The sequence below is a fragment of the Mucor velutinosus genome (assembly GCF_035048745.1).
Source record: "Mucor velutinosus strain NIH1002 chromosome Unknown tig00001564, whole genome shotgun sequence".
Taxonomy (NCBI): Eukaryota; Fungi; Mucoromycota; class Mucoromycetes; order Mucorales; family Mucoraceae; genus Mucor; species Mucor velutinosus.
The window spans coordinates 1,711,431-1,737,777 of record NW_027041906.1 but is presented as its reverse complement, the minus strand read 5'-3'; the positions used below and the strand labels follow the sequence as shown (position 1 = coordinate 1,737,777).

General features: G+C 40.5%; 7 protein-coding genes across 7 annotated transcripts; 4 read left to right on the top strand and 3 right to left on the bottom strand.

Moving 5' to 3' along the window:
• Positions 1–184: 184 nt before the first annotated feature.
• FAA4_4 (long-chain fatty acid-CoA ligase) lies at positions 185–5,537 on the top strand (the record flags this gene model as incomplete). The annotated part of the gene is made up of 8 exons (XM_064830055.1): positions 185–482; positions 542–576; positions 643–1,049; positions 1,111–4,831; positions 4,927–5,039; positions 5,095–5,181; positions 5,246–5,354; positions 5,409–5,537. The coding sequence occupies 8 exons, from the start codon at positions 185–187 to the stop codon at positions 5,535–5,537; spliced, it is 4,899 nt and encodes a 1,632-aa protein (XP_064682557.1).
• Positions 5,538–6,286: 749 nt separating this feature from the next.
• ATC70_010848 (uncharacterized protein) lies at positions 6,287–8,313 on the top strand (the record flags this gene model as incomplete). The annotated part of the gene is made up of 3 exons (XM_064830054.1): positions 6,287–6,405; positions 6,474–7,572; positions 7,633–8,313. 3 exons carry the CDS (start codon positions 6,287–6,289, stop codon positions 8,311–8,313), a joined length of 1,899 nt encoding a protein of 632 aa, XP_064682556.1.
• A 389-nt stretch (positions 8,314–8,702) lies between these two features.
• On the bottom strand, positions 8,703–10,483 carry ATC70_010847 (uncharacterized protein; the record flags this gene model as incomplete). Its single annotated transcript, XM_064830053.1, has 4 exons — positions 8,703–9,195; positions 9,256–10,121; positions 10,184–10,417; positions 10,475–10,483. The coding sequence occupies 4 exons, from the start codon at positions 10,481–10,483 to the stop codon at positions 8,703–8,705; spliced, it is 1,602 nt and encodes a 533-aa protein (XP_064682555.1).
• Positions 10,484–16,250: 5,767 nt separating this feature from the next.
• ATC70_010846 (uncharacterized protein) lies at positions 16,251–17,195 on the top strand (the record flags this gene model as incomplete). Its single annotated transcript, XM_064830052.1, has 2 exons — positions 16,251–16,491; positions 16,549–17,195. 2 exons carry the CDS (start codon positions 16,251–16,253, stop codon positions 17,193–17,195), a joined length of 888 nt encoding a protein of 295 aa, XP_064682554.1.
• A 604-nt stretch (positions 17,196–17,799) lies between these two features.
• ATC70_010845 (uncharacterized protein) lies at positions 17,800–19,343 on the bottom strand (the record flags this gene model as incomplete). The annotated part of the gene is made up of 3 exons (XM_064830051.1): positions 17,800–18,702; positions 18,769–18,905; positions 18,962–19,343. The coding sequence occupies 3 exons, from the start codon at positions 19,341–19,343 to the stop codon at positions 17,800–17,802; spliced, it is 1,422 nt and encodes a 473-aa protein (XP_064682553.1).
• A 284-nt stretch (positions 19,344–19,627) lies between these two features.
• Positions 19,628–21,013, bottom strand: JEN1 (Carboxylic acid transporter; the record flags this gene model as incomplete). The annotated part of the gene is made up of 7 exons (XM_064830050.1): positions 19,628–19,778; positions 19,849–20,035; positions 20,091–20,313; positions 20,377–20,420; positions 20,479–20,612; positions 20,675–20,839; positions 20,904–21,013. The coding sequence occupies 7 exons, from the start codon at positions 21,011–21,013 to the stop codon at positions 19,628–19,630; spliced, it is 1,014 nt and encodes a 337-aa protein (XP_064682552.1).
• Positions 21,014–21,393: 380 nt separating this feature from the next.
• RPO26_2 (subunit common to RNA polymerases I, II, and III) lies at positions 21,394–23,290 on the top strand (the record flags this gene model as incomplete). The annotated part of the gene is made up of 7 exons (XM_064830049.1): positions 21,394–21,691; positions 21,751–21,821; positions 21,894–21,935; positions 21,994–22,126; positions 22,191–22,405; positions 22,471–22,814; positions 22,870–23,290. 7 exons carry the CDS (start codon positions 21,394–21,396, stop codon positions 23,288–23,290), a joined length of 1,524 nt encoding a protein of 507 aa, XP_064682551.1.
• Between the last annotated feature and the right edge of the window lie 3,057 nt (positions 23,291–26,347).

Genomic DNA, 26,347 nt, shown 5'->3' with positions numbered 1-26,347 from the left:
CTTTTTTTTTTCTTCTTCTCCCTTTTTATTCTTGCAACATTTCATTACAGAAGGAAACCAGTGCTTTAGTGAAATAAGGAATCCAACACACAACTAGAACTTTAATACATATTCATTCAAGTATGCATTTCCACATCTCCATTCAGGCCAACAAACAAAGAAAAAGACTAACAACGTTCACAGAATGAGTGGTGGAAACATCAAGGTCGTTGTGCGATGTCGTCCGTTAAACTCTAGAGAACTTGCGCGTGGTGCAACATGTCTAATTCGCATGGAAGGAAATCAAACCATCATTACTAAACCGCCAGATCACAAAGGAAATCGTGATATGGAAGACGTAAAAGCATTCACCTTTGATAAGTCTTATTGGTCTGCTGATAAGAATGACCCAACATATGCAGATCAAGAAATGGTTTACAACGATTTAGGTGAAGATTTGCTGAATCATGCATTTGATGGCTACAACTGCTGTATTTTTGCTTGCAAGTATTACACACACTTACATGTAGACTGTATGGATACTGATATCTCACTGCTTTAGATGGTCAGACTGGCTCAGGAAAATCCTACTCCATGGTACAATATTTAGGCACACACACACATATATATGCAACAATGCATGACTGACTCCATGTTGTTTAGATGGGATATGGCGAAGACAAAGGTATCACACCAAAGACTTGCGAGGAACTATTCAACCGCATACAAGAGAGAACACAGCCCAACCTTACTTACCGAGTGGAAGTCTCCTATATCGAGATCTATAATGAAAAAGTCCGTGATCTATTGAACCCTAAAAATAAGGGCAATCTCAAAGTCCGTGAGCATCCATCCCTTGGACCTTACGTTGAAGATCTTTCCCGACTTGTCGTTCGATCATACGATGATATCAACCATCTCATGGACGAAGGCAACAAAGCTCGTACAATTGCTGCAACCAACATGAACGAAACCTCCTCCAGATCGCATGCTGTATTCACCTTGTTTTTGACTCAAACCAGACTAGACGAAACAACAAAATTAGAGACAGAAAAAGTAGCTCGTATCAGGTAACAATGTTACATTTGGCATCGATACACACCCAATCATATATTAATACACGCACCAAAGTTTGGTAGATTTAGCTGGCAGTGAACGTGCTAACAGCACCGGTGCTACCGGCGCTCGTTTAAAAGAAGGTGCCAACATCAACAGATCACTCACAACACTGGGAAAAGTCATTTCGGGCTTGGCAGATCAGTCCATTGCAGATGCAGCTCCAAAGAAAGGCGGCAAAAAGCAAAAGGAAGTGTTTATTCCCTACCGTGATTCAGTACTGACGTGGTTGCTCAAAGACTCATTGGGCGGTAACTCCAAAACTGCCATGATTGCAGCTATTTCGCCTGCAGACTACGACGAGACGTTGAGTACACTTCGATACGCAGATCAAGCCAAGAAGATTCAGAACAAGGCAGTCATCAACGAAGATCCCAACGCCAAGATGATTCGTGAATTGAAGGAAGAGCTGACAAATCTTCGAGACCGTTTGCGCATCTACGCCCCTGAAGTGGTCGAAGAGCTAGCGGCCTCCAGCGCCTATAGACAGGAGGGTACGTCCAGCACCACCAATGACGGATCCAGAACCCCCATGCCGACTCGCTCAGCCATCACAAACGCAAATCAAGTGCTGGTGATCGAAGACAGTCAGGGCAACAAGAAGAAGATGACAAAGCAAGAAATCGTAGATCAGCTTCAAAGTTCAGAAAAGCTGCTTGCCAATCTCAACGAAACGTGGGAAGAAAAGCTGAAGCGAACGCAAGAGATACACTCAGACCGAGAAAAAGCACTGAAAGACCTGGGCATCACCATCGATAAAAGCAACATGGGCATCTACATGCCTAAAACTATCCCGTTCATTGTCAACTTGAACGAAGACCCGCTCATGTCAGAGTGTCTGATGTATCAAATCAAGGCTGGAAAGACTCGTGTTGGCAGATTGGAGAGTAAAGCAGACTGCGAAATTCGACTTAGTGGAGCCAACATCCAAGACGAACACTGCTGGTTTGAAGCAGGGCCTGACAACTCAGTGACATTGCATCCCAACCACAAAGATGCAATGACTATGGTAAACGGCATTCGTATCAGCGAGCCTCGTCTGCTGAAAAATGGTTATCGCATCATTCTTGGCCATCACCATATCTTTAGATTCAATCATCCAGAAGAAGTACGCCGAGAGAGAAATGACGCACTAAGACTCACTACAGCGAGCTCTTGCACTGACCGCTCATCACCAGGCTTCCTAGGCTCAGAAGAAGACGACAATATTACAAGCGCAGATCTCAGCAATGGTGTCGTCAATTCAGATGTTGTGGACTGGAATTACGCTCGCTTAGAGGCTATGCGAAATCATTATGCTTTGGAAGAAAACTTTAAGAACCTGCCAGACGATGAAATCGAGAAGCTGTGGGATAATCTTGGTAGAATACGCCATTCCAGAAGAACGCGCACTGACAGCCGCGCTGATTTTGACGATGACGAGTCTGCGTCCAGTAGTCTGCATCGACTATCAACAGCAGCTACCATGGTGGACGATGGCAGTATCTGCACAGAGGCAACCGTAGTCTCTCAATCTTCTCTACCAACGGAGAAGATACAGGAAAAAATCAAAGACGTCAAAGAAAAGCATCAAAAGGAGCTGGATCAGCAGAGAAGCTTCTACGAGGCAAAACTGAACCGAATGTCTTCTATGCACGCAGCTGATTTCAGCAGTACAACCAGCGGCATCACCATCTACTCGCCTCGCCAAACAAAGCTCATCCAAACAGTTTTCCAGCGTTGGAAGCGACTGCACTATGTCACCATGGCAGAAGTCGTTTTAACACATGCTGTCCTTTTGAAAGAAGCCAATATCATTTCTCGTGAACTAGAGAAGGACGTACTCTATCAATTCACCATCATCGAAGAAGACTATGCACAGCTCAAATCACACTGGGAAGAGACATCCAGCTTACAACAGTATGAACAAGATGACCATGACGATGAAACATTAATCAGCAGCCCGAAACCTTGCATTGGCATTCGAGTGATTGACCGCAAAAACCAAGTTGTCTATGTATGGTCTCTTGACAAACTCAAAGCTCGCCTCCACAAGATGAGAAACCTACGCCATTTCATTGACAGACCTCAGTATCGCAAGCATTTCAATTGGGAGGACCCCTTTTACGAATTGCCATGCCCAACATACTCGTTTGTAGGAAGCGCCTCCGTGTCTGTTCGCAACCTCACTCGCAAACAACAAGCATATGAAAGCTGTGTTGAGATTCTATGTCGCACCACTGGCCAGGTCAAGGGCAAATTGAGACTGCTCGTGTCTCCTATTGCTCGTTCAGGCGCTCAGGCCAAATATCTCACTGAAGAACCACTCGACATCAATGCATCCGAGGTAGAGAAAGCCATTGACGACGACGATGTGTTGGAGATAGGTCAGCAACTGCTCTTTGAGATTCGCTTGTTGGAGCTGATTGGAATCAACGAAACCGAGTTTACACACATCCATGTTCAGTATCGTCTCTCGTCCTTTGGAGGTATTGCGCCCTATGCTGCAACCGAGAAACTGTTTGCTACAAATCCCATCAGCGGGTTCGGAAACAGCAGTAACATCGCATTGGATTACAGCCAGACACTATCTATTCTGGTTACTGAAACGACAAAGGACATTTTACTGCACAAGATGATTGCCTTTGAAGTGTATGGTATCGCACAGCCCAAAATTCTATCTGCTTACGAGCGTTGGGATGATCAGCGTGAGAAGCCCAGATTAGCTGAAATGTTGGCATCAAAGCAGCAAACTCCTCAACAACAGCAACTACAGCTATCATCGTCATCAGCAGCGGTTGCAGATCGTCGTCCTGAAGAAGAGCTGCTGGCTACCGAACGACATGATGTTCTCGCTTGGATACAGATTTGCGAACTGATGCCCAACGGTGAATACATGCCGGTGCAAGTGGTATCTCAAAACTCGCTTGACAGAGGCGCATTCCATTTGCGACAAGGTCTACAACGTCGTATTTGCATCACCTTATCACACACCTCTGGACGCCAACTGATTTGGTCCAAGGTTTCCAAGGCGATGATTGGTCAAGTTCGTTTACTAGATGCCAAAGGACGTATTATCAACTCACCTGCGCATGAGGATATAGTCATTCGTCTGCTATCGCATCAACAAGTCCAATACAACAACGATGGTACCAGCGTGCTCATAGCTCAAGGCTCTTGGGATTCATCACAGCATGATTGTCTTTTCCTCAACCGACTGACAGCTACACAGACTCGCATTTTGCTTAATGTCAAATGGGAAATTGAAGTTGAGAAATGCTCAAAACCCATTCAATGCAGTATGGACATTGCAGTTCGAATTCAAGGCAGAGATGCATCCAACTTTGGCCTCAGAAAACTATTGGGATCTAACAAGTATCTCAACAAATGCAGCGGCGTCTTCTTGATCCACCTGCGGCCTCCAATGACTCGTAGAGTGAGTCAGCTCTGGCGTCTGAATACAGCATCCAAATTTGTGCCTGGAGAAGAGTTTTTAGGTTCATGGCGTCCCCGTGGTGTTTCATTGATCAATGATTTCCGACACATTCAGGAACGCATCTCCAGAAAAAATCAAGTGGCTGCTACATCGCAAGCACTCATGCTACACACGGCTCGATCTCAGACTAGCCAAGGCTCTATGAGCGTAGATAAAGAAACATCAAACAGTATGGCGAGCACCTTCTTGCAACCAAATCAGTCCGAGTTGGTCCGAAAAATACTCACTATTTGGAACAGTAAGTGGGGAACAGACAAGGATGTGAGTATCTAGTTCAAATGTCATCGGTGTTACAATGACCTAATCATACGTTTTTTTTTTTTTTTTTTTTTTTTTTTTTTGATTCATGCTACTAGATTATCCTTAGCCAGGATCCACCTATTCCTGGTATGCAAGACTCAAATCTGATACCAAAAGAAGCATGGAATTCATCCAAACTGATTTCTGAAGTCAAACTGGTTACTGAATTGTAAGCAAATGTTGCTGTGTCAACCAAATCTTGCATGATTTAACTCTCTTCATAGTGACAATGTGACAAAGAAAGGATATTTAACCTATCAAGAAAATGCTCTAGATGATAAATGGGTTAAGCGATGGTTTGTTTTGAGAAGGTAAAACACTTGAGTTTGAGTATTTGTAATTTGCAATGACTAACATTTATGGAAAAAAAATAAGGCCATACATTTACATTTATTCTAGTCAATCAGAGACAGAGGAACAGGGCATCATCAATGTATCAAATGTCAGAATTGACTATAACCGAGCACTAGAGCAGATGATCAAAGTAGGTTACATATTCAAATGCGATTTTTGAAAGGGATACTCAATGTCTATATAGCGTAACAACGTATTTTCCTTATATACAAACAACAATGCATACATTTTACAAGCAAGTTCGAAATCTGACATGACTGATTGGATGAAGAACATCGACACATTATACTCTGTGGACAAAACCATCAGATAACACACACTATGACACCAACTATGCTCATCTACTTCTTTTTTTTATTTTTTATTTTTACTATGCCATGTATCTGTATACGACACTATGTAACTTTTTTATACACACTTATACCAAAAGACGATACCCAATCATTCATTTACCACCATTCCCATTCATTCGTGTAACACTTAATATCTTACTTTCCTTTTTGTACATTCTTTTTGCCAAAATCATGCATAATGTTATTGCTATTAAAGCTCTCTTTTTTTTTGTATTCCTCATATTTGAGAATTGGAAACTTATTCTTTTGTGCCCATGCGGATCAGTTATGAAGGTAATCATGAATGCGGGATAGTTGCTATGGTTACCATAGACATGTCGCATCTCAAATGAATGAAAATTAAACGGCTTCTCGCTTTGTTTATGCATGCAAATACAAATAAACAACACACACACACACATTAAATAGAATTATTAAAGTTTTATTTTTCATGTTAGTGTGAGAGACGCACATGGTGAAATGGGAAAAATAAACATGTAATGTATCAAAAAAAGTGGAGTGGGAAAGTAGCAATCAATGCACCTGACTTGAACCCGTCACCAGCAACCACTGTAATGCCTATAGTATTACATTGTGTATACAGAATCCCACCAACATATAAATACTTGTTTCTGATTCAATTCTGTCTCCATCTCTTTTTGTTTTCCTTTTCTTCTTTTTTTTTCTCATCTTATAATACATCTCCTCAAAAAGAAGCCTCCTCTTCAAAATGTCTCTCAAAAATCAAATCATTGTCGTTGGTGGTGGTCTTTCAGGTCTCTCTGCCGCACATACTGTCTATGAACAGGGCGGTAATGTCTTGTTGCTTGACAAGAACCCTTTCTTTGGGTAAGAATTACATGTTTAAAAAAGTCTTAAATGTTGTGTGTGTTACTAACATTTCAATTTAAAACTAGTGGTAATTCAACCAAGGCTACATCTGGTATCAATGGTGCCTTAACGCGTACTCAAATTGCCTTGAACATTAAAGATTCCGTTGAGCAGTTCTATCAAGACACTCTCAAGTCTGCGCGTGATTTAGCTCGTCCTGATCTCATTCGAGTGTTGACTGGTCGCTCCAGTTCCGCTGTGGAGTGGTTACAAGACAAGTTTGCATTGGATTTGTCCCTCGTCTCTCGTCTGGGCGGTCATTCCTTCCCTCGTACGCATCGTGGTAAAGAGCAATTCCCTGGTATGACCATTACTTATGCCTTGATGGAGGGCTTTGAAGAATTGGCTGAAAAGCAACCTACTCGCGCAAAGATCATTAAAAAAGCCAAGGTTGAAAACTTGATTAAAGATTCCCAAGGCAATGTCGTTGGTGTTGAATACGTTCTTGTTGGAAAGGGTGCTACCAATCAAGTCTTTAAGGAATACGGACCTGTTATCTTGGCTACTGGCGGCTATGCTGCTGATTTCACAGACAACTCTTTGCTCAAGCAACATCGTCCTGAACTGTACAACTTGTCCACCACCAATGGTGATCACTGTACTGGTGATGGTATTAAAATGGCCGCTGCTGTAGGTGCCAACACCATCGACTTGGAAAAGGTGCAAGTTCACCCTACTGGCTTAGTGGATCCTAAGGAACCCGACGCCAAGGTCAAGTTCTTGGCTGCTGAAGCTCTTCGTGGTTGCGGTGGTCTCTTGCTTGATGCTGATGGCAAGCGTTTCTGTGATGAATTGGGTCACCGTGATTATGTTACTGGCATGATGAACAAGAACAAATTCCCTATTCGTTTGGTTTTGAATACTGCTGCTTCCAAGGAAATTGAATGGCATTGTCGTCACTATGCTGGCCGTGGCCTCATGAAGAAGTTTGAGAGCGGTGAGGCTCTTGCCAAAGAAATGGGCATCCCTCCCAAGCAATTGGAGCAAACATTTGAGACATACAACAGAATCGCTGAGGGTAAGGAGAAGGATCCTTGGGGCAAGCGTTTCTTCCACAACGTCCCAGTCAAGATGACTGATGACTTTTACGTTGCCTTGATGCAGCCCGTTCTTCACTATACCATGGTAAGTTCCGTGAGCGTGTCTGTTGACAAGACATCGCATTAACCTTTTCTCTATTCTTAGGGTGGTGTTGAAATTACTCCTGATGCCGAGATCAAGGGTACCAACGGTATTCCCATTCCTGGTCTCTTTGCTACTGGTGAAATGTGTGGTGGTGTTCATGGTGCTAACCGTCTTGGTGGTTCATCTCTCTTGGGCTGTGTCGTCTTTGGTCGTGTTGCAGGTCAAACTGCTTCCAAGCACTTGTTCTCTCAATTGATCAACAATAATACTCAAGTTGCTCAACAACGTTTGGGTGCCATCGGTCAACACTTGAACGGTGGTGTTGGCATCAACATTACTGTCAACCCTAACCAGCCCGGTGTCATTAGCTTGGATATCTCTTTGCCCAACGGTGGCAGCGCTCCTTCTGGTGCAAACACGCAAGCCATCGAAGCACCAGCTGCTGCTGCCTCCACACAATCAGCACCTCAAGAAGAAGCCAAGACAGTCGATGAACCAAAGAAGATGGGAGAATACACATTAGCAGATGTTGCCAAGCACAACAAGCCTGATGACTGTTGGGTTGTCGTCAATGGACAAGTCTTGGATGTCACTGATTTCCTTCCTGACCATCCCGGAGGAAAGAAGGCCATTCTCATCTATGCTGGTCGTGACGCCACTGAGGAATTCAACATGATGCACAAGCCAGATGTTGTTCAAAAGTATGCTCCTTCTGCTATTATCGGTACTCTCAAGAAGTAAACCAAAAAGACTCTATTCATTTTCACATGCTATTATTTATTTTCATTATCGTTACAAAACAAACAATAAATCACTGATTTGCTCCATATGGTTCCCATGTCACTGTACCACAGTCCATCTCTCGGATACCATAATAACATTTAGTATGAGATATACACGTGCGATTGCCGTCTTGTTCAAGGGAAAAAAAGGGTGTAGGCCTTACTCAAACGTTGAGCTTACTGTGCAAGTACAGCGTATTGATATAGTAGCCTCATTCTTGCCATAGAGGATCAGGTCCATGAGTAGTACTTTTTTTTTTTTTTTATATAATTTGTGGAGAGAATATATATTACAAAGTGTATGATGTACGAATTAAAACGATGCAGCAAATATGATTAAATATCAACTTATTCCATCACAGTAAGTTGAGGTAAATTCAAGAGTGTAACACCCTTTCTATCGTCGCAATCAAAGTTCCAGTCTTTCCAGTGATTGCTTTTACCATGGCATGGATAGCACATGCCACACACGGATGTCTTGAATCCAGCGCACATCTTGCGCCCGTTTCGAAGATTATCCAGCATATCGTACATGGTGCCTCCAATCGCATCCGCTTCGCCAAAATCACCAAAATGCTTGCCAATCATGTCGTTCTCGCACACATCAATTTGCTGGATGCGGCGATCATGGATTGGCAGGATATTGAAGGGAAACAGCCAGATGCCCAAATTTTGATCCTCATTCTTGACAAACATGCGGGGCCCTTTCACGCCTGCAATCAAATGGACAATATCTCTCGACAGAATATACAATGCGCCTGCTGTGTAGGGAGGGAAAATGGGCAGCGGATACACTAACTCACCATTCTTGTTTTCTGAATTTCGGATGGGTGGTATATTCCTACATGAATCCAATGTGTTGATGAGAATAGATTACTTTTTCAAGTTGACTGCTACGTACCAATACGCTAAACCTCGCCAATATCTCTGGGTTCTGCCTGCCAGCTCCATTTCCTTACTGACTGTATCCCATCTCACAAAGATATCGTCGTCCGTCTTTACAAAGTAGTCAAAGTCGTAGTTGTCAGCCCACTCAAAAGCAGCATACACCTTTTTACTGAGATCTTCATACTTGTCAGAGCAGGGCAGAATCAAGACGTCGTTGTGGTCCTTGATTTCTTGTTCCACAAGAGGTCCAATTGTTGATCTCACTTTGTCATTGGGAGGCTGGCCCAAAATAAACGTATAAAAGTATGAGATATGTTCATTGTCTTTGGGCATCAATTTCAGTGTGGTTTCACGAAACACCTTGCGCTTGTCGACACTCTTGGCTGTCCATGCACTGAGCACAAAGACCATGACACGCACCTCTGATTCGGCTAACTGAGGGTGTCGTTGTGCTACTGGCATCACCATACGCTGCTCTGACAAAACTGCGGATTCCTTGCGCATTTGGCTTACTTGATACAAGGAGGCAAACATGGTGATAAACACGACGACAGTCAACGGTAAGATCAGGACACGGACAAAGGTGGATTTGTGGTTGATGCGAGGTCCCTCGATATCCTCTGTTCTAGAGTAGTACTTTGGTGTTGCTGCTAGTGTGATTTTGAGAACATTGGATACAAAGAATATAAGGCACACTGTCATCCACTTCCAGATAGGCTGATCGATGCCGTAATGAGAACTGAGGTAGGCAGACACTGACCAGTTGATGACATTCAATGTGATGAGACGAACAACAGCACTGCTAATCTCGTAATAGTGCAGCCATCGTTTCAGCATGCTTGTCGTCAGTATCCAGCTCCAATATCCAGCCAGTATGCACTATACAGAGACCACAGTTACTTTTTTTGCTCTGCGTACGAGATGAGCTTTGGTTCTCTTACCCATAATAAAGCCACTTTATGGATCAAAGGGGTGCTCTTGTTTTCGAATAATCCCGAATGCTCCATGGACTGAATAGACGAGTGGAATATATTGTTGTAGGTGCCTATGATCGAAGGTACCAGACATAGGAGCCGTAATAGTAAGATGGGTAGGCGAAGCCGACGTGGAACATTTATGGATGATGCAGAGGAGGATAGTGAGCCTCTTTCTTTGAATGCAGAAGGTATACCATGCTTTTTTTACGCAATATTAGTGGCTGATGTGTCCCTGAATTGATTATATCAACCTACTGTTGCCATAATACGCTTAACCAGAAAGAAGAGCCTTCTACAGTTCTTCTCTTCAAGAAACAAAAGAGAGAATTATTTTGTTACATTTCATTGAAACAGCCAATTTTATTTAAACCCCGCGTCAATTTTATTGTCAATGGAAAGCCTCAATGAGATTTGCACCAATGTTACATGTCTTGCGCACAGAGTCTCATTTGGTTCTGTATTTTAAGCCAAACGAGTTATTCTCTTTATTTACCGTAAAGAAGGATGCAACATGGAGATAAAATAATCGGTCAAGGGAATGATGGTTAAGTTCATCTGATGCTATTGTTGAGACCTGAAACTTGAAACAGCACATAGTTTGACATTCAACTTGAGTTGCCTGACCATGTCATAGACTCTACAACATGGACTCTGTAGCTATGGTCCTTTTATTGAGCTCAACTGCATTACTTACTGTATTTATATCAGACATTTCTAATGTAACCGCAACTTTGTATGCATGTGCTTATCAAGTGCTTGTCAAGTTTATCCTAGAGTCGAGAGTACATCAATTGCTATAGTAACCAGAAGCCATCAGTGAATCTTTAGGCTTGATACAGAGGACCTCAAAAATCCTTATGGACCACCTATCGACTCCATACTTATGGCACCTGAGCATAATATTAGTTCCATTAATTTGTACAAGATAGAATGTTATACATCTACATTTGTCTCTTTCTATGACGACGCGCATGCTTGAGGTCCAGTTTGTCGCTACTTTACATTGTTTATATATGGATATGTAGTCTTGCAAGTATTAAGCAGCTATTTAATCATATAGCATATAACATGCTCAAATATTACGGAAAAAACGTCGTCAAAAGCATATGAAGTTTAAAGCAATATGAACTTCGCATTTACAAGTATGCACATGAGATCTTGAGACAAAAAAAAAACGAACGGCAAGCCTGAAATCACACCAACAAGGATACTCACATTCGACTCGGCCCTTGATGAAGATAGGCGCGCTCAGAATCTGCTAACTGTCAACAAGTTTGCAGTCATTATTATCTCTGAATATCCTAATGCAAGTTTAAACATATTCTCGCCACATACAGAAACAGCCTTTTAGTTAAAGACTTTAGTGTCTTTTTAAACAAATCAACGAAACGGATATGGTATTGCCTACATGTCATGTTGAAATGCTGCAAATCATGATTAGGAAGTTGCGATCACATATATTTGGTGGTGAGCCGGGCTAACTGGTGTTGTCAGACATTGAAATGTCCAGTAAAGGCAGAATAAAGTATTCAAGCTAAGCGATATTACTTCCAGACTCACGGTCCTCATTTAATTAGCATCCCAATCATCATTGCCATTATCAGAAAGGCATATGGTGGGTCAGCCAAGAGCAGAGCCAAAATTGACTCAAACCCAGATGGTTTTTTCTGCTCAAATATTGGCCAAATCTTGTTTTTCTTCGACTATATAAACTGTAATGATCACCCTACGCTTCCTAATACATCCTTGAAGTGCTTTTCAAGACGCTTCCAATGGTGTCAAGTAAAATAGATGTTTTGACTGAACGTATTGAGCAATTTATTAAAATTTGAAATGAGGTTTTTAGCGAAAATAGTCATATTTTGCATATGAACACCTCATAAAAGTAGTTTCAGAGGTGGCTTTGGATCGAGAGAAACATTTTGATTTGATATATACCATAGTAAAAGTCTTCATTTTCAAGGTGAAAAATGCGATTGTTTGATTTTCAATGAAAACCACGAAGTACCCTTCATGGTTTTTGGTCGATTTTTGGCCATATTTTTTTTTGGCCCAAAAAATCGAGCAAAGGTGTCAGATAGTTACTACTATTCAGGTACAATTGTGTGGCGTCATTCCAGTGGCTCAGAAAGGCCTACATGCCAAGATATTAAGGCTTGAAAACTGTCAAATTTAACTGTATTTTTGCTTTATGTCTTACATTTACACGGCATGAATCACATCTTCAGTAGCTGAAGTCTTCTGGAAGGGCAGTTCTGAAGCCTGTGCAATTTCGAATCCAAATAGGAGGCATATTGGTTTTGATAAAGCTATTTCACGCAAATTTTGATGCGTTTTGGTGCTGGTAAGCTTGATAATAAAGGAAATGAAACCCCAAATTTGCTGCTTGAATACTATGGTTTTGCACCTTCGCTTTGCTGCGATCAATCCCTCATATAGATCAATGCTACCAAATGTTGGATTAGATGCTTAGTTGTCATAGGTTTTGCATCTTTGCTTCGCTATGGTAAATCCCCCCAAACCCCCTCCCCATTGTCGGCTTCTCCAGTGGTTTTGTTCACCTTTGTCCAGCTCTCAATTCTTTAGAATTATGTTTGAAAGAATGTGGTTGGCTTGTCTATTTTTTAAAAACATAGTTTTCCAGTATATAGTGAAGATGATAGTTTTTACTAGATGTAGGCTATATATTTGCGTTTAAAATTTCCAGCGAACCTTCCAGCTATCACCGCTTCACTAATAAGCTGTATCATTGTGCTATGATACTACGATACAACAGTGCCTAATCTTTTTAGTTGAATATTTGGATGTAACAACATACTCTAAATCTAGGTTATTGTACCTCATGGTTTTCATTGAAAATCAAACAATCGCATTTTTCACCTTGAAAATGAAGACTTTTACTATGGTATACGAGCCTTTCAGCACTTCGGGTGGTTTCCTGACCTACGCTTCGCTTCGGTGGAAACCAACCTACGTTCAAACGGCTCGCGCTGCCGCGGGCCTTTGGCTAACATCCCAAAATTAATATAGCTAAAATGTTAGAAGAGGAACCCTGATTGTTGATTGATATGTAATCACTAATCGTATGAGTGTTTATGCTTCGGATGGTTCTCACCGAAGCGTAGCAAAGGTAGAGAACCAACCTGCGCAGCGGCAGCTCGTGCTACTGATTGCTCTTGCGTATTTTATCAAAATACTGCTACTTTCATTTTGACCCTCCACTTACACATAGTAACCCTTCATATTATCTGTGGATCTGATTCTTATGTGATGTTCTACATCCATATACACGTAGCTACTTCATATACGGGCAAGCAGCATACTGGTATTCCCACTTTTTAGTCCTTAGTGTCCCTAATACAGCAATGTATGAATGCATTTGAGCTGAATTTTCTTGCGTTCAAGGCCGTTTTAGATCGTCAGAATAGCCCCAAATGGTTGCTTTCATCTGGCAGTTACTTTCTGACACTTTTGCTCGACTTTTTGGGGACCAAAAAAACATGGTCAAAAATCGACCAAAAAGCATGAGGTATCCCTCATGGTTTTCATCGAAAATCAAACGACCGCATTTTTTATCTTGATAATGGAGACTTTTACTATGGTATATCTTGAATCAAAATGTTTCTATCAATCCAAAGCAACCTCTGAAATTATCTTTGTGGGACTTTGATATGTAAAATTTCGACATTTTGGCCATAAATCTCTTTTCATATTTTTACAAATCATTCAATAAGTGAATTCAAAACATCTATTTTACTTAGTACCATTGGAAGCGCCTTGAAAAGTACTCCAGGAAAGCTTAAGGAAGCATGGGGTGATTATCATACTTCACTTAGTCGAATCTGCAAAAATAGCTCGATCGAGTCCAAAATTATCAAAATATGTCCAATCTGGAACAGACTATGATTCTGGGTTTGAATTAATTTTGGCTGGTAGGGCCAGCTGGAAAACTCATGCCCTTTTCATAAGGCAATACAGTAGTAAATGCCCTTGAAGCGTATAGAAAGTAGGTGGCAGGTCATAGCACTATCGTTTATGATGATATTTTATTGCCTTCTATATCGTTCATAATGATATTTTATTGCATTCTATATTTAATAACGTTAGTCTGGACATTGACAATGCATGGGTTGCATAAAATGTCTGCAGTAAGTAATGAAATCTCTGAGGCTCTGAGACGTCGCTCAAATAAAACATTGACAGCACTGAGCAGAGGAAAGAGGGTAGAAATTACAGTGGTTTTTGTTGATTGATTGTAAAATCATTATTCTCATATGAGCCAGGTCTGATAGATGCCTTGAAACTCAGGTTCCATATTAGGATTGTAAAGTGCAAAAGTACTGAACATTTATTATGTTATGATATGAGCCAGGTCTGATAGATGCCTTGAAACTCAGGTTCCATATTAGGATTGTAAAGTGCAAAAGTACTGAACATTTATTATGTTATGATGATATATGAGCCAGGTCTGATAGATGCCTTGAAACTCAGGTTCCATATTAGGATTGTAAAGTGCAAAAGTACTGAACATTTATTATGTTATGATATGAGCCAGGTCTGATAGATGCCTTGAAACTCAGGTTCCATATTAGGATTGTAAAGTGCAAAAGTACTGAACATTTATTATGTTATGATATGAGCCAGGTCTGATAGATGCCTTGAAACTCAGGTTCCATATTAGGATTGTAAAGTGCAAAAGTACTGAACATTTATTATGTTATGATGATATATGAGCCAGGTCTGATAGATGCCTTGAAACTCAGGTTCCATATTAGGATTGTAAAGTGCAAAAGTACTGAACATTTATTATGTTATGATGAGCCAGGTCTGATAGATGCCTTGAAACTCAGGTTCCATATTAGGATTGTAAAGTGCAAAAGTACTGAACATTTATTATGTTATGATATCAAATCAAAATGTTTCTCTCGATCTAAAGCCACCTCTGAAACTACTTTTATGAGGTGTTCATATGCAAAATTTCGACAGTTTGGCCAAAAACCTTGTCCCAGATTTTTTGGGATTGCTTATTAAGTTCAGTTAAAACATGTATTTTACTTGGCATTATTGGAAGCGCCTTGAAAAGTACTCCAAGAGTGTATTAGGAAGCGTAGGGTGATCATCACAGTTTATATAGTCAAATACCTTAAAATAGATTAAAAAAGTCGAAAAAGAGCGAAATTTGTCCAATCTTGAACAGAAAAAATCGCTGAGCCTGAATTAATTTTGGCGGCGGCACTGCTGCTGGCTGGCCCAAATGCCTCTCTGATGATGGCAATGAAGATTGTGGTGCTGATTAAATGGGAATCATAGAGTTGAAATGACAATGCTTAGCCCGAATACTTCTTTCCTTAGGAGGCTTTCCTTATAAGGGTGTCTTTTGCAATGACAATACCTCAAAAAAGTCGCTGTAGATCTTACACAAGTCCTGTATTTACACATGGCCAACTTTATGCCTCCATTTCAAGAGCAACATCAGCGGATGGACAATTCCCCCTCCTGACTCTGGTATGGCCTTTTTTCACTACTAAATGATTGTTTAAAATCTACTCGGTATGCCAGATTTTTATTATCTCTGATTTGAAATATCTTCGGCAAGAGCCTGCAGGGCGACGCCATAATCGAACGTAGCGAGATTGATCGGCTAGTATTATTATACAATAAAGGGGTGCATAACTCGATAGCTCAAATCGCTAGGTGGTCCATACCATATCCTATGAATTTTCTCGTAATTTCAAGTTTGTTGGATGAATGAAAACGTCTATTAAAAGGATAATAGGCTGGGTTCTCTTTAAGATCCCCTCTTAAGGCAATCAGGACGAGAGTTGATATTACATTCTTGCACGCTTACTTACCATATACTTACCAGGTCATTGGTTTATGCTAGAATAGATGTATCACAAACAGTAAGGTCTTAAAAACCCCAGTTACACGGATAAAACACCTTAAAAAAGGTATATAAAAACCTGTTTCAATATTCTCGCATTTTTTTTTCAATTCACTTCACCACCTTTGCTTAACTACACATATTACCATGACTATTGTAAATCCTCATGCTGAAACGGCTCAAAAGGCCCTGACTCTCTTAAAAGAACTATCTAGTACTTTGGAAGGCTGGGAATTTAGCGAGGAGAAAGATGGCGTCAAGCTATACCACAAGACGGATGACTCGAACCCTATTGCCATTGTTCGTGGTGAAACAGATCTGGAAGGCCATGAATTCACCACTCAGCAAGTCGCTTCTGTAGCTACCTTGCCCGGTTGTAGAAAAATTTGTAAGTGTATTTTATTGTGTGTATGTGGAACTTGCATTTAATCAATCGTCTGATCAGGGGACGATAAGTTTGATACATCCGAGATCAAGGAAATGTACAGTAGAAGCGAGTCTCTGTTCTGGAGCAAGCTCAGAGCACCATGGCCTGTTTACCCCCGTGATATCGCTGGTACCTCTCTCCGTGAGATATCAGACAACGAATGCTGTGTTGTGATGGCTTCAGTTGAGGATGAAAATGTGCCTGAAGTTTCAGGCTGTGTCCGTGCTAATTTGATTGTCTCTGGATGGAGAATTACCAAGACAGACTCTGGCATCCACATTACATACATCACTCAAATTGATTTGGCTGGCTATATTCCAACATCGTTCTTGAAGAACATTGAGCAACAAGTACCTCTTTGCGCTGGTGCTGTCGTCAACTACATCAAAGAACACGGCTTTGCTCCCACTACAATTGATTGCACTGCACGCTTTAAGACTGAGAACTTTGAGCATGACACAAAGGAGTACTCTTGTAATGTGGATGGCACAGGTGACATCAAGTGGGTTAGTTCGACCAAGATGTATCCTAACGATGTCAACGTATCCATCATTGGCAGCGGCGGAAATGCTCAATCTACTGTTGAGCTTGATGATAGGAATAACCACATCATCACTGTTTCAGGCATCAATGGTCCTACCACCATTCGAATTACATGCAAGTAATACTGAAGGTGTGTACAATACTTTACCAATAAAGAATCAGCTCTGTGTAATTTTCTATGCTTGCGTTGGATTTTCTACTCATTCTTCATTCGTGCATACAAGAAATGCATGTATACACATTAGTGGAACAGTCGAACAAATGACCCATTCTTTGAGGTCAAGGGAATCGCGAGTGATAAATACCGTTGTGAACTATGTGTTCATGTGCTAATCAATTCATGGATTTTGAATATATTGCAGATATACAGTAGATGCAAGGTGCTCAAGTTTACCGGTTTACATGATAAGCTCGAGATTGTAAAATCAGATTTCTGTACCTGAATTTACCTCTGTTGGCTATACAAAATACAAGCATTGGGCAATACAGCGCTTCAGGTGTTACTGCGCATTATTTTATGTATATGCTCTTAAAACGTTATGGTTTAAGGTTTTTGGCTTTATTTTACATAAAAATTAAAAAAAAAAAGATATAATAGCATTTGTAGCTAATAGAGTAATAAATGTTGTAGAAAAGCGATTATGTGATACATGTGTGAATTAGTTTGTGTGTGATAGTAAGAGGATAATTAAATAGGAGAGGATAATGAGTGAAATGAAGGGATGTTTAAACGTTATTGAGGCTTTCTTTGCTTAAAGGCTTTTGAGAACCCATTGAGCCTTGAGCTTGGGCTTCATAGCTGTATCCTTCAACTTCTTCCTTGACAACCTTCTCTTCACCAGTGTTTTGGTTGACGCCAACGATCTTGTCCACATGATAATAAGCCATTTCACCAATTTCTGCAACATCCAAGCCTTGAAGTTCAGATTCGCGATCAACACGAAGAGAAAGACCGGGAATCTTGTTCATGATGAATAAAATGAGGTAGGTAACAACGAATGACCAAGCAGCACCAGCTGTAGACTCAGCAATTTGATAGCCAAGTTGAATCCAATGTTGATTCATCCAACCTCCAGCAATCACAGTGGAACCATCAAGAGCAGGAATATAAGCCTCAGCAAAGAGACCGGTCAACCAAGAACCAATATATCCGCCAACACCATGGACAGCAAAGACATCAGCAACATCATCATAGTTGAGCCAGTGCTTCAAGTGGACAGCAGCGTTACAGGCACAGGCACCCAAGAAACCAATGGCAACAGCAGGTGCAGGGCCAACGAAACCAGAAGCAGGAGTGATAGCAACAAGACCAGCAACGGCGCCAGAACAAAAGCCCAAAGCAGAAAACTTGCGTTCAATACGATAATCGATAAGCATCCAGGTAATAGCGCCCACGGAGGCAGCCAAGTTGGTGACAACGCAAGCCATGGCAGCACGAAGATTGCCAGAAAGACCGGAGCCCCCGTTGAATCCAAACCAACCGAACCAGAGCAATGCTGTGCCCAAAACGACATTAGACATGTTGTGAGGTTTGAATTCGTCCTTCTTATTGCGATCATGACCTTCACGACGTCCCAGAATTATTGCATAAGCCAAGCTAGCGAAACCACTAGTGATATGAACGGGAGTCTAATTAAAGATAAGAAGAATGTTGATTAGAGTTGAACTGTCTTATCCAAGCTAACGAATACTTACACCTCCAGCATAATCAATAGCACCCAGCTTTGCACTCCAACCGCTAGCATTCCAAGTCCAACTGGCAACAACGTTGTATACAAGAGTCGACCAGATAAAGATGAAGATGATCATGGGCAAAAGTCGAGCACGTTCAGCTATCAGATTGATGAGTACAAATGACAGGTTACGCATCTGTCTTGTATGAGTTTACCTGCAGATCCGATAGCAAGAGCAGGAGTCAATGCGGCAAACATACATTGGAAGATACAGAAGACGAGATCAGGGATAGAAGCACCACCAATTGAAGGGTCATTGAGGACTCCGCGCAAGAAGGCATTGTCAAGATTGCCAATGAAGCCATTGGTAGCGGTTTTACTGAATGTCAAACTAAAGCCCCATATGAACCATTGCACACTGACTACGACTAGCGAGAGCATACAGCACATGATCAAGGACAAGGCGTTCTTTCTACGAGCCATGCCAGAGTAAAAGTAGCCGACACCTGGGATCATCAACCACACTAACGCAGTAGAAATTAGAACCCAGGCAATGTCGCCTGCATTGTAGGAAGGTGTTGAAGCTCCAGCATCCATATTTGTAGTTTAGATTTCAGTGTAGAATATTTAAATCAGAGGTTGAAAGAAAAGTTATAAAATTGCAGAAATTCATCGTCTGTATTTATATCCATTTCCTGATATATCAGAAAATATGTTATGCGTATGATAGATAGCATTATTTCGTAAAGTGAAAGATAAAGATAGGGTTTCCTGAGTTCTAAGCTCTGGACAAAGTGGATTCTAACCAACCACAGTGCTCGGTTGATTTATCGTTATCTATTTGGAACCATAAACATTCATCAACGCCATGTGACATTAGCTTAAAATATGCTCCATAGACTGATACGATGATCTTGACTAGCGCAGACCATCCAATTATCCTTTTGACTGAAATCTACGCTATACACTGTATCTTTATGGTACGACAAGACTGCCAAAGGCTTCATGGATTTCACAGAAAACAGTCGGATTCTAATCATCACAGTCATATATGAGCTCTCTTCCCTTATTCTTGGATCGACAATACATCAAATCAGCCTACCTGCCATCATAACCGCCCAGTGCAAATATCTTGTTGTCAGGTCGAATTCGTAGCGCCACAGCTCCAGATTTTTTTATCGTTATCTTGTTGATAACATCACCTGTTGCAAGCGAGTACTTGCATATTTGATTATCTGCTGATGATGATATAACGAATGTCCTAAAAGGATCAATTGACAGATCAAGAACTAAAAGTGCGTTGATACATGTGCCGCATTTTTCGAGATCATCTGCTTTTCTTACCTGGTTCTTGATGTTCTTTCATTTGCCACATCAGTGTAGATTTGGATTGTTTGATTTCCCACAATGCTGTCGCCCCACTTTCGTATGCCGCGAGCACAAATAGACCATCAGATGTCCTAAATAGTTCAACTGCCATACATGAGCCTAGCCGGTGTGTACCGCTATCAGTTTGCCCAATGTTCTGAAGCACATAGCATTGATAAGTCAAGTCATAGATATCAAACTAAGCATGCAAATATGAATCAACTCCTTTGTGTATCCTCAATCCCATTAACAGTGCTCCTACCATTGCAATGTCGTCTCTGGATGGAAAGCATAGTAAGGTCGACTCTGGCATAGACTTTGTATGAATAACATTGCTGTGATGTAAGTTTATCGTGCCGCTTACCATCTTGCTGTTCATCCAGAGAGAATTTACAGAATCCTAATGCGTTATACACAAGAGATGTTTCTAACGAAGGATCTTGGTTATCGTCTTCTATGTGCAACTTCCAAATATGGATTTGGTTATCTCTGCCCTGACTATATAAAAAAGTTACTTTATTCACATTCCATGCAAAAGCGCGAGTAATGTATAACCGAACCTTATCAGCGTGTATTTTTCGCTCGCTGTTGTTGCTGTTGTTGTTGTTGTTGTTGCTGTTGCTTTCATTGTCGTTACTTTTAGACAACTATCTTTGTGTGCTTTCCATTTCAATATCACTCTCCTCGTTTTCATTTTCCAAATTACGATCCAACCATCAGCATCACTGCAATAGATTGGCTGTATCAATAAAAAACTCTCTATCACTAGATGAGAACATGCGAGTTTACCATGACGCTAGATGTTGATCTTGATTAAATAAATGCACATAGTTTACAGTATCTTTATGCTCTCGAAATATATAAGTGGGTGGTGGTGATGCTTCTGGTGCCGATTTCATTTTGGATGTGTATGGTGTTGAAAGAAGGCACAATCCAGTGAGACAGTTTGTGCTCCTTCCATCAAATTGCGGCTACTGAATCTCTTGATCAGCTCCCCATGCTGTTTATCAGCCAAATGCCAAGTAAATGGTTCAGATACAAAGTAATCTGCTAGTCGAGTTGCGTTGCATGCATACTTGTGTGCAATGTGATGCATTCAAGACCTATAATGGTCAAGTAATACATTAAATTCATTTACTTTCCATCATTCAAATGCTTATGTCGTGACCTTTAATCATGTGGCTTGCCTATTGCTCAAGTGCCAAAATGTTTGGTGTACTTTTTTTTTCTAATCCTTTTGTTAGCAGTTTACTTGAAGCTCGTTTCTCTTTCACATACTATGGCTGTCGATTCATTTTTCGCAAATACTCGTAAACGCAAGCGCCCTGCAAAGACAACTAGCACCGTGCAAAGAAAGGGCCCAGCCAGCAAAGCTCAACCCAAGGGCCGTTCAGCCCCCAAGAAAACAGCTGACAGCGACATTGAAGGAGACGAAGACGACGATGATCATTTCAATGCCAATTTATCTGCTGAAAGCGACGAAGAATCATCTGAAGAAGAAATCGAGGAAACTGCGGCCGAGAAACGTGTTCGTCTTGCCAAAGCTTACTTGGGAAGCATTGAAGAATCCTTGGATGGTAATAAGCAGTGACATCCAATATGATTTTGATAATAACTCAACTGTTGGTCTCTGTAGATGATATTACTGGATTCGATGCTGCCGACCTTGATAGAGATCTTATTGCTGAGCGTTTAAAGAAAGATGATGTATGGTTTTGACATTATATACAGCACTTACAGTCATTTTACTAACCGTATCGAATCTGTTCAATTTGACAGGATGAAAGCGAAGGTCGACTTCATTTGCGTATTGCTGATAACGTATGTAAACAGCCCAGAGTATATCACAAATGGGTTACTAATCACTTCCGTGCTATAGTTCAAGTTTGATGATATTGAAAACATAAAGATCAACACATGCCGTGGCCATCAACGCCCAGTTACAGCAGTTGCATTAGCTGAGAACGGCTCCATCATCTATTCAGCATCCAAAGAAGGATCGATTATCAAATGTAAGCACTCTGAATTGCCGTCTTACCGCAGATCAAACAGCTAATGTACCACTTACAAATCTAGGGGATGCAAACACATTCAAGAAATTACATACATTTCCCGGTGGAAGAAAGGGCGTCAAGAATTTTGATGGACATACCGAGGATATCTTGTGTCTTGCAATAAGTTTTGATGGCCAATATCTTGCTAGTGGTGGAAAGGACAAAGTGATCAACATTTGGTCAGTGAAAGAAAACAAGCATATCGTCAAATTTACACAACACAGAGACGCCGTTTCGGTAAGTGCACCGAGTCTGATAGAAAGAGGTTTACAAAGCTGACAGTTTTATCTGATATTCGATAGGGACTTGCATTCCGTAAAGGAGCAAATCAGTTATACTCTGCATCCCATGATCGTACCATCAAACTATGGAATATCGATGAACGTGCATATATAGAAACATTGTTTGGCCACCAAGATCATATTACGGATATTGATACCCTTGGTCGTGAACGTTGTGTATCAACAGGTGGTAGAGACAAAACAGCGAGAGTGTGGAAAATTGCAGAGGAATCGCAACTGGTATATAGAGGTGGTATTGCTACCAAAAACCCAGATGGTAGCAATCGTCCTTTATATCTTGAAGGAAGCCTTGATTGTATAGCACAGATCGACGAGAGTATGTTCATCACAGGTGGTGATAGTGGGTAAGTGACATTGCTGATGCAGACCCCACATGTGTCTAATTTGCAACGATTCTAGTGTTGTGTCATTATGGGAATTGAATCGTAAAAAGCCAGTGTTCTCTGTCTCCACTGCTCACGGATTAAACACTGTTGCAAGTGAGTCAGAAGGCGACATTAACACACCCTATTGGATTACTGCTGTGGCATGTTTAAGATATTCAGATTTATTCGTATCGGGATCATGGGATGGTAATGTTCGCGTGTGGAAGTTGGCAGCAGACAACAAGAGCTTTAGTCAAATCGCACAAATTCCTGTCAATGGCGTCGTCAATAGCATTCAAATCAAGACCACTTTCCCTTCTAAGCGCACTCTGTTAGTCGTTGGTGTTGGTCAAGAGTTGAAGCTGGGTCGTTGGATCAGATTAAAGGGTGGTGTAAAGAACTGTACAAAAATAATTGAGTTGGAGTCTACTTCTGGAAAACTAAGAATCATTTGAACAAAATAAAATAGATTTGATATACACATAGATATTATATTTACATGCATATACCATTTTGGCTTTTCTTTTACTATTGTGATGAAGATGGGCACGTTAAATACCATGCGTTTCTTTCAGCTGTAAGAAAAGCGTGTTGTTTTCCACTGGCAGTGGTTGCTAAGGCTAATAACAGCTCATTTATGTGAAAACATCAAATACATTTGCGTGGTAAACCATCTATTTAAGTTCTCAATATAAATATCTTTTATACTGTTATACCTAAGAGAGCTCGACTGCAATTCTCATTATGAATCCAAAACCACAGTAATTTCTCGCATTATAGACCTTGGGCTGTTCTTGGGAATCTCCGAGTGAGTGGAGCTCATCGTAGTTTACGGATTACCTGTTGAGTATTGTAAATCCTTAGTCCGTACTATAGCTCACTATTAGGCTGTTGGCTGCGGTTAGTAGCATTAAAGTACACGATGGAATTTTCTTCATGTGCCTTATATATAAAGGCGTTAGTCTTAGCGATTCGATTTTTCTATACTTTTGACATAACATAAATTCTCACGTTCAAGAGAATGATGAGCATTGTGGTAGTTTATAATCGATCTTTGTAGTCAATACAAACCTTTCAAGGCCATAACCAAATACTCTAACGCTGATGAAACATCTGCTGATCAATCCTTCACACGAACTAATTTACCCTTAGCTAGATGTTCGCCTTTACAAAGTTCATGCTTTCGTTCAGCCACGTTACCAGCAAAAAAGATATACGGGCTTAGATGCTCTATCCATAGAAGTAGAACAGCTTCAGTGAAAGACAAAGCAAATAAAACTCTATATCAGACTTCCATCTCATTTATTGTCGAATTCCGTCTACAGCAATGACTATGATATTGGGAAATCTGGCAGAACCCCTACCTGGAACCTTCACTCACAGCCTTTCTCTCTGTTTCTCTCCTTCTCTGTTTTTCATCTCTCTTGCATTCTCTTTGAAATTCAATTTTGAAATTCGCATTGAAAGTAACATGTCACTATATCAATTTTTTGCCCTTTAAACGATGGAGCAATTGGATTTAGATATAATGCGTTGTTGATGAAGAGAAATCAATGATTTTTGAAATTTGCAAATTTTTAGCAGTTGCTACTAATAAAAGTCGTTGAATTACTATATGAATGCTGGTTGTATGTCTAGTAAAAGTTGTAGAGGGTACTTTGGTTGATTAGGGAATATTGTATTTGGGCTTGCTGAGAATGATATCCAAGAGTAATAACGGAAGAGAGTCAGGATGATGGGTTTTCAAATGGCCGTACCGCTGAATTTTACCAAGTGAACGTGAGTTTAAAGCTTAGTAACTTCTGTTTCTCTTTCAATTCTCTATACGATGGTATGGTTTTTATAGATATATTTTTTGAGTTTTGAAAATCCTCTGCTTGTAGCTTATAAAATATAAGATTTTGAGCAAATCCATAAAGGGAAGATATATCTGATATTTGAAACCCTTACAGGATAATTGATATAACGTATAGCTATAAAATTGTTTTTGGTTTGTGCAAATCCAATGAGTATTTGTCGAGATATGGCCAAAAAAGGGTATCATGCGAAATCATCGATTTTTCTTCAGAATCTGCATGTGATAGCAAGCAAAAAATCTGTTGACGGTTGTTTGGTCAGGACAAGATTTTCAATATTTCATGATAGAAGAGTCATGCCAGAGCTTCAAGCAATAGCTCATTGCAAGGCATCTGTTGTGCCAGAAGGGCTACAGCTGTCTATAAAGATTAAGGTATTCTTGATGGGTAGATATGTCTGTGTTGTGCAACAACATGGACAAGCTATGATAATTGAAGTGCATCTCAGCTATCTAAATGCTGAGGTTCACCAGATGTGATAAGCGTTGTACAAGATAAATTGCTACTACTTTGGCATCCAGAACTTAGTATAAATAGAATAACTCTTGTCTTCTTCAATAAATCTTTAGTTTCTGTGTCTGATCTTATTCAAATAAGTCTTTTGTTGTTTTTGTCATATTGAGCATTTTTTATAAGCTACAAATAATAATCCTTTTATTCTTTGTGCTTAACAATATGGGATATCGCGCAACTATGGCAGCAGGACATAGTTGTCATATTTGAATATGCTTGTTATTAATTTGATTTTATTTGGATAAAGATGACATCTCTTATTACGACCGTAATGGGTGTGAGTGAATACACTGTGGTAATCAGGAGTGATTCATTCACTCGATGTGTGAGATAAGCGTGCATCTTTACTTTAGTATGTCTAAATGGTTGTTGATGTTGCACATTTGAGCGCTTTATTAATAGATTCGAATATCATGGATTTGAATGAGTGCTATTTGATGAATTTTGGTTTTCAATCAAGCTGCGTTTGGGTGGCTATTTCACTACAAACGCAACTTACTACGCCTCATATTTAGGTCAACTTCTGCCCAAATTTAGTCATTTTCAAGCACGAATAGCTCATGCCACAATGCGTTTTGAGCGCTTGAAATAGCACCAAACGGCTCCTCTTGGCCACGCTTTACTTGCTAATGCTTTATCTCAATTTTTTTGGGTCATTGCAAATTCATGAGAATCATCGTTTTTTCATGAGTATAAGCAAGGGAAAATTCTTGAAAATCAAACAACCGCGTTTTTCACACCAAAAATGAGGACTTTTCCTATGATGCCTATAAGATCAAATTGACCGTAAAGACGGGATGCAGCAATGGAAACTTCTTCTAAGAGATTTTCCTATGTGAAATTTCGACATTTTGGCAAAAAACATGTTTTCATATTTTTGCAAATTGCTCATTATTTTTGGTCTGAAAGCTGAATGTAATCAGCACCATTCGATGCGGCTTCTTTAGTGCTTTAAAGTCATATTAGAAAGTTGGCTGTTATAGCAACAGTTTTCATAGTCAAATTTGGCAAAAACGTTTAAAAGATGTCAGATCAAGACAAGGTTGAACACCACTACGGCCCAACTGATGTTCTCATGAGAACATTGATGCGCTCATATGAGAATCTATTTGATGTTCTCAAATGAGCACATCGATGTTCCCG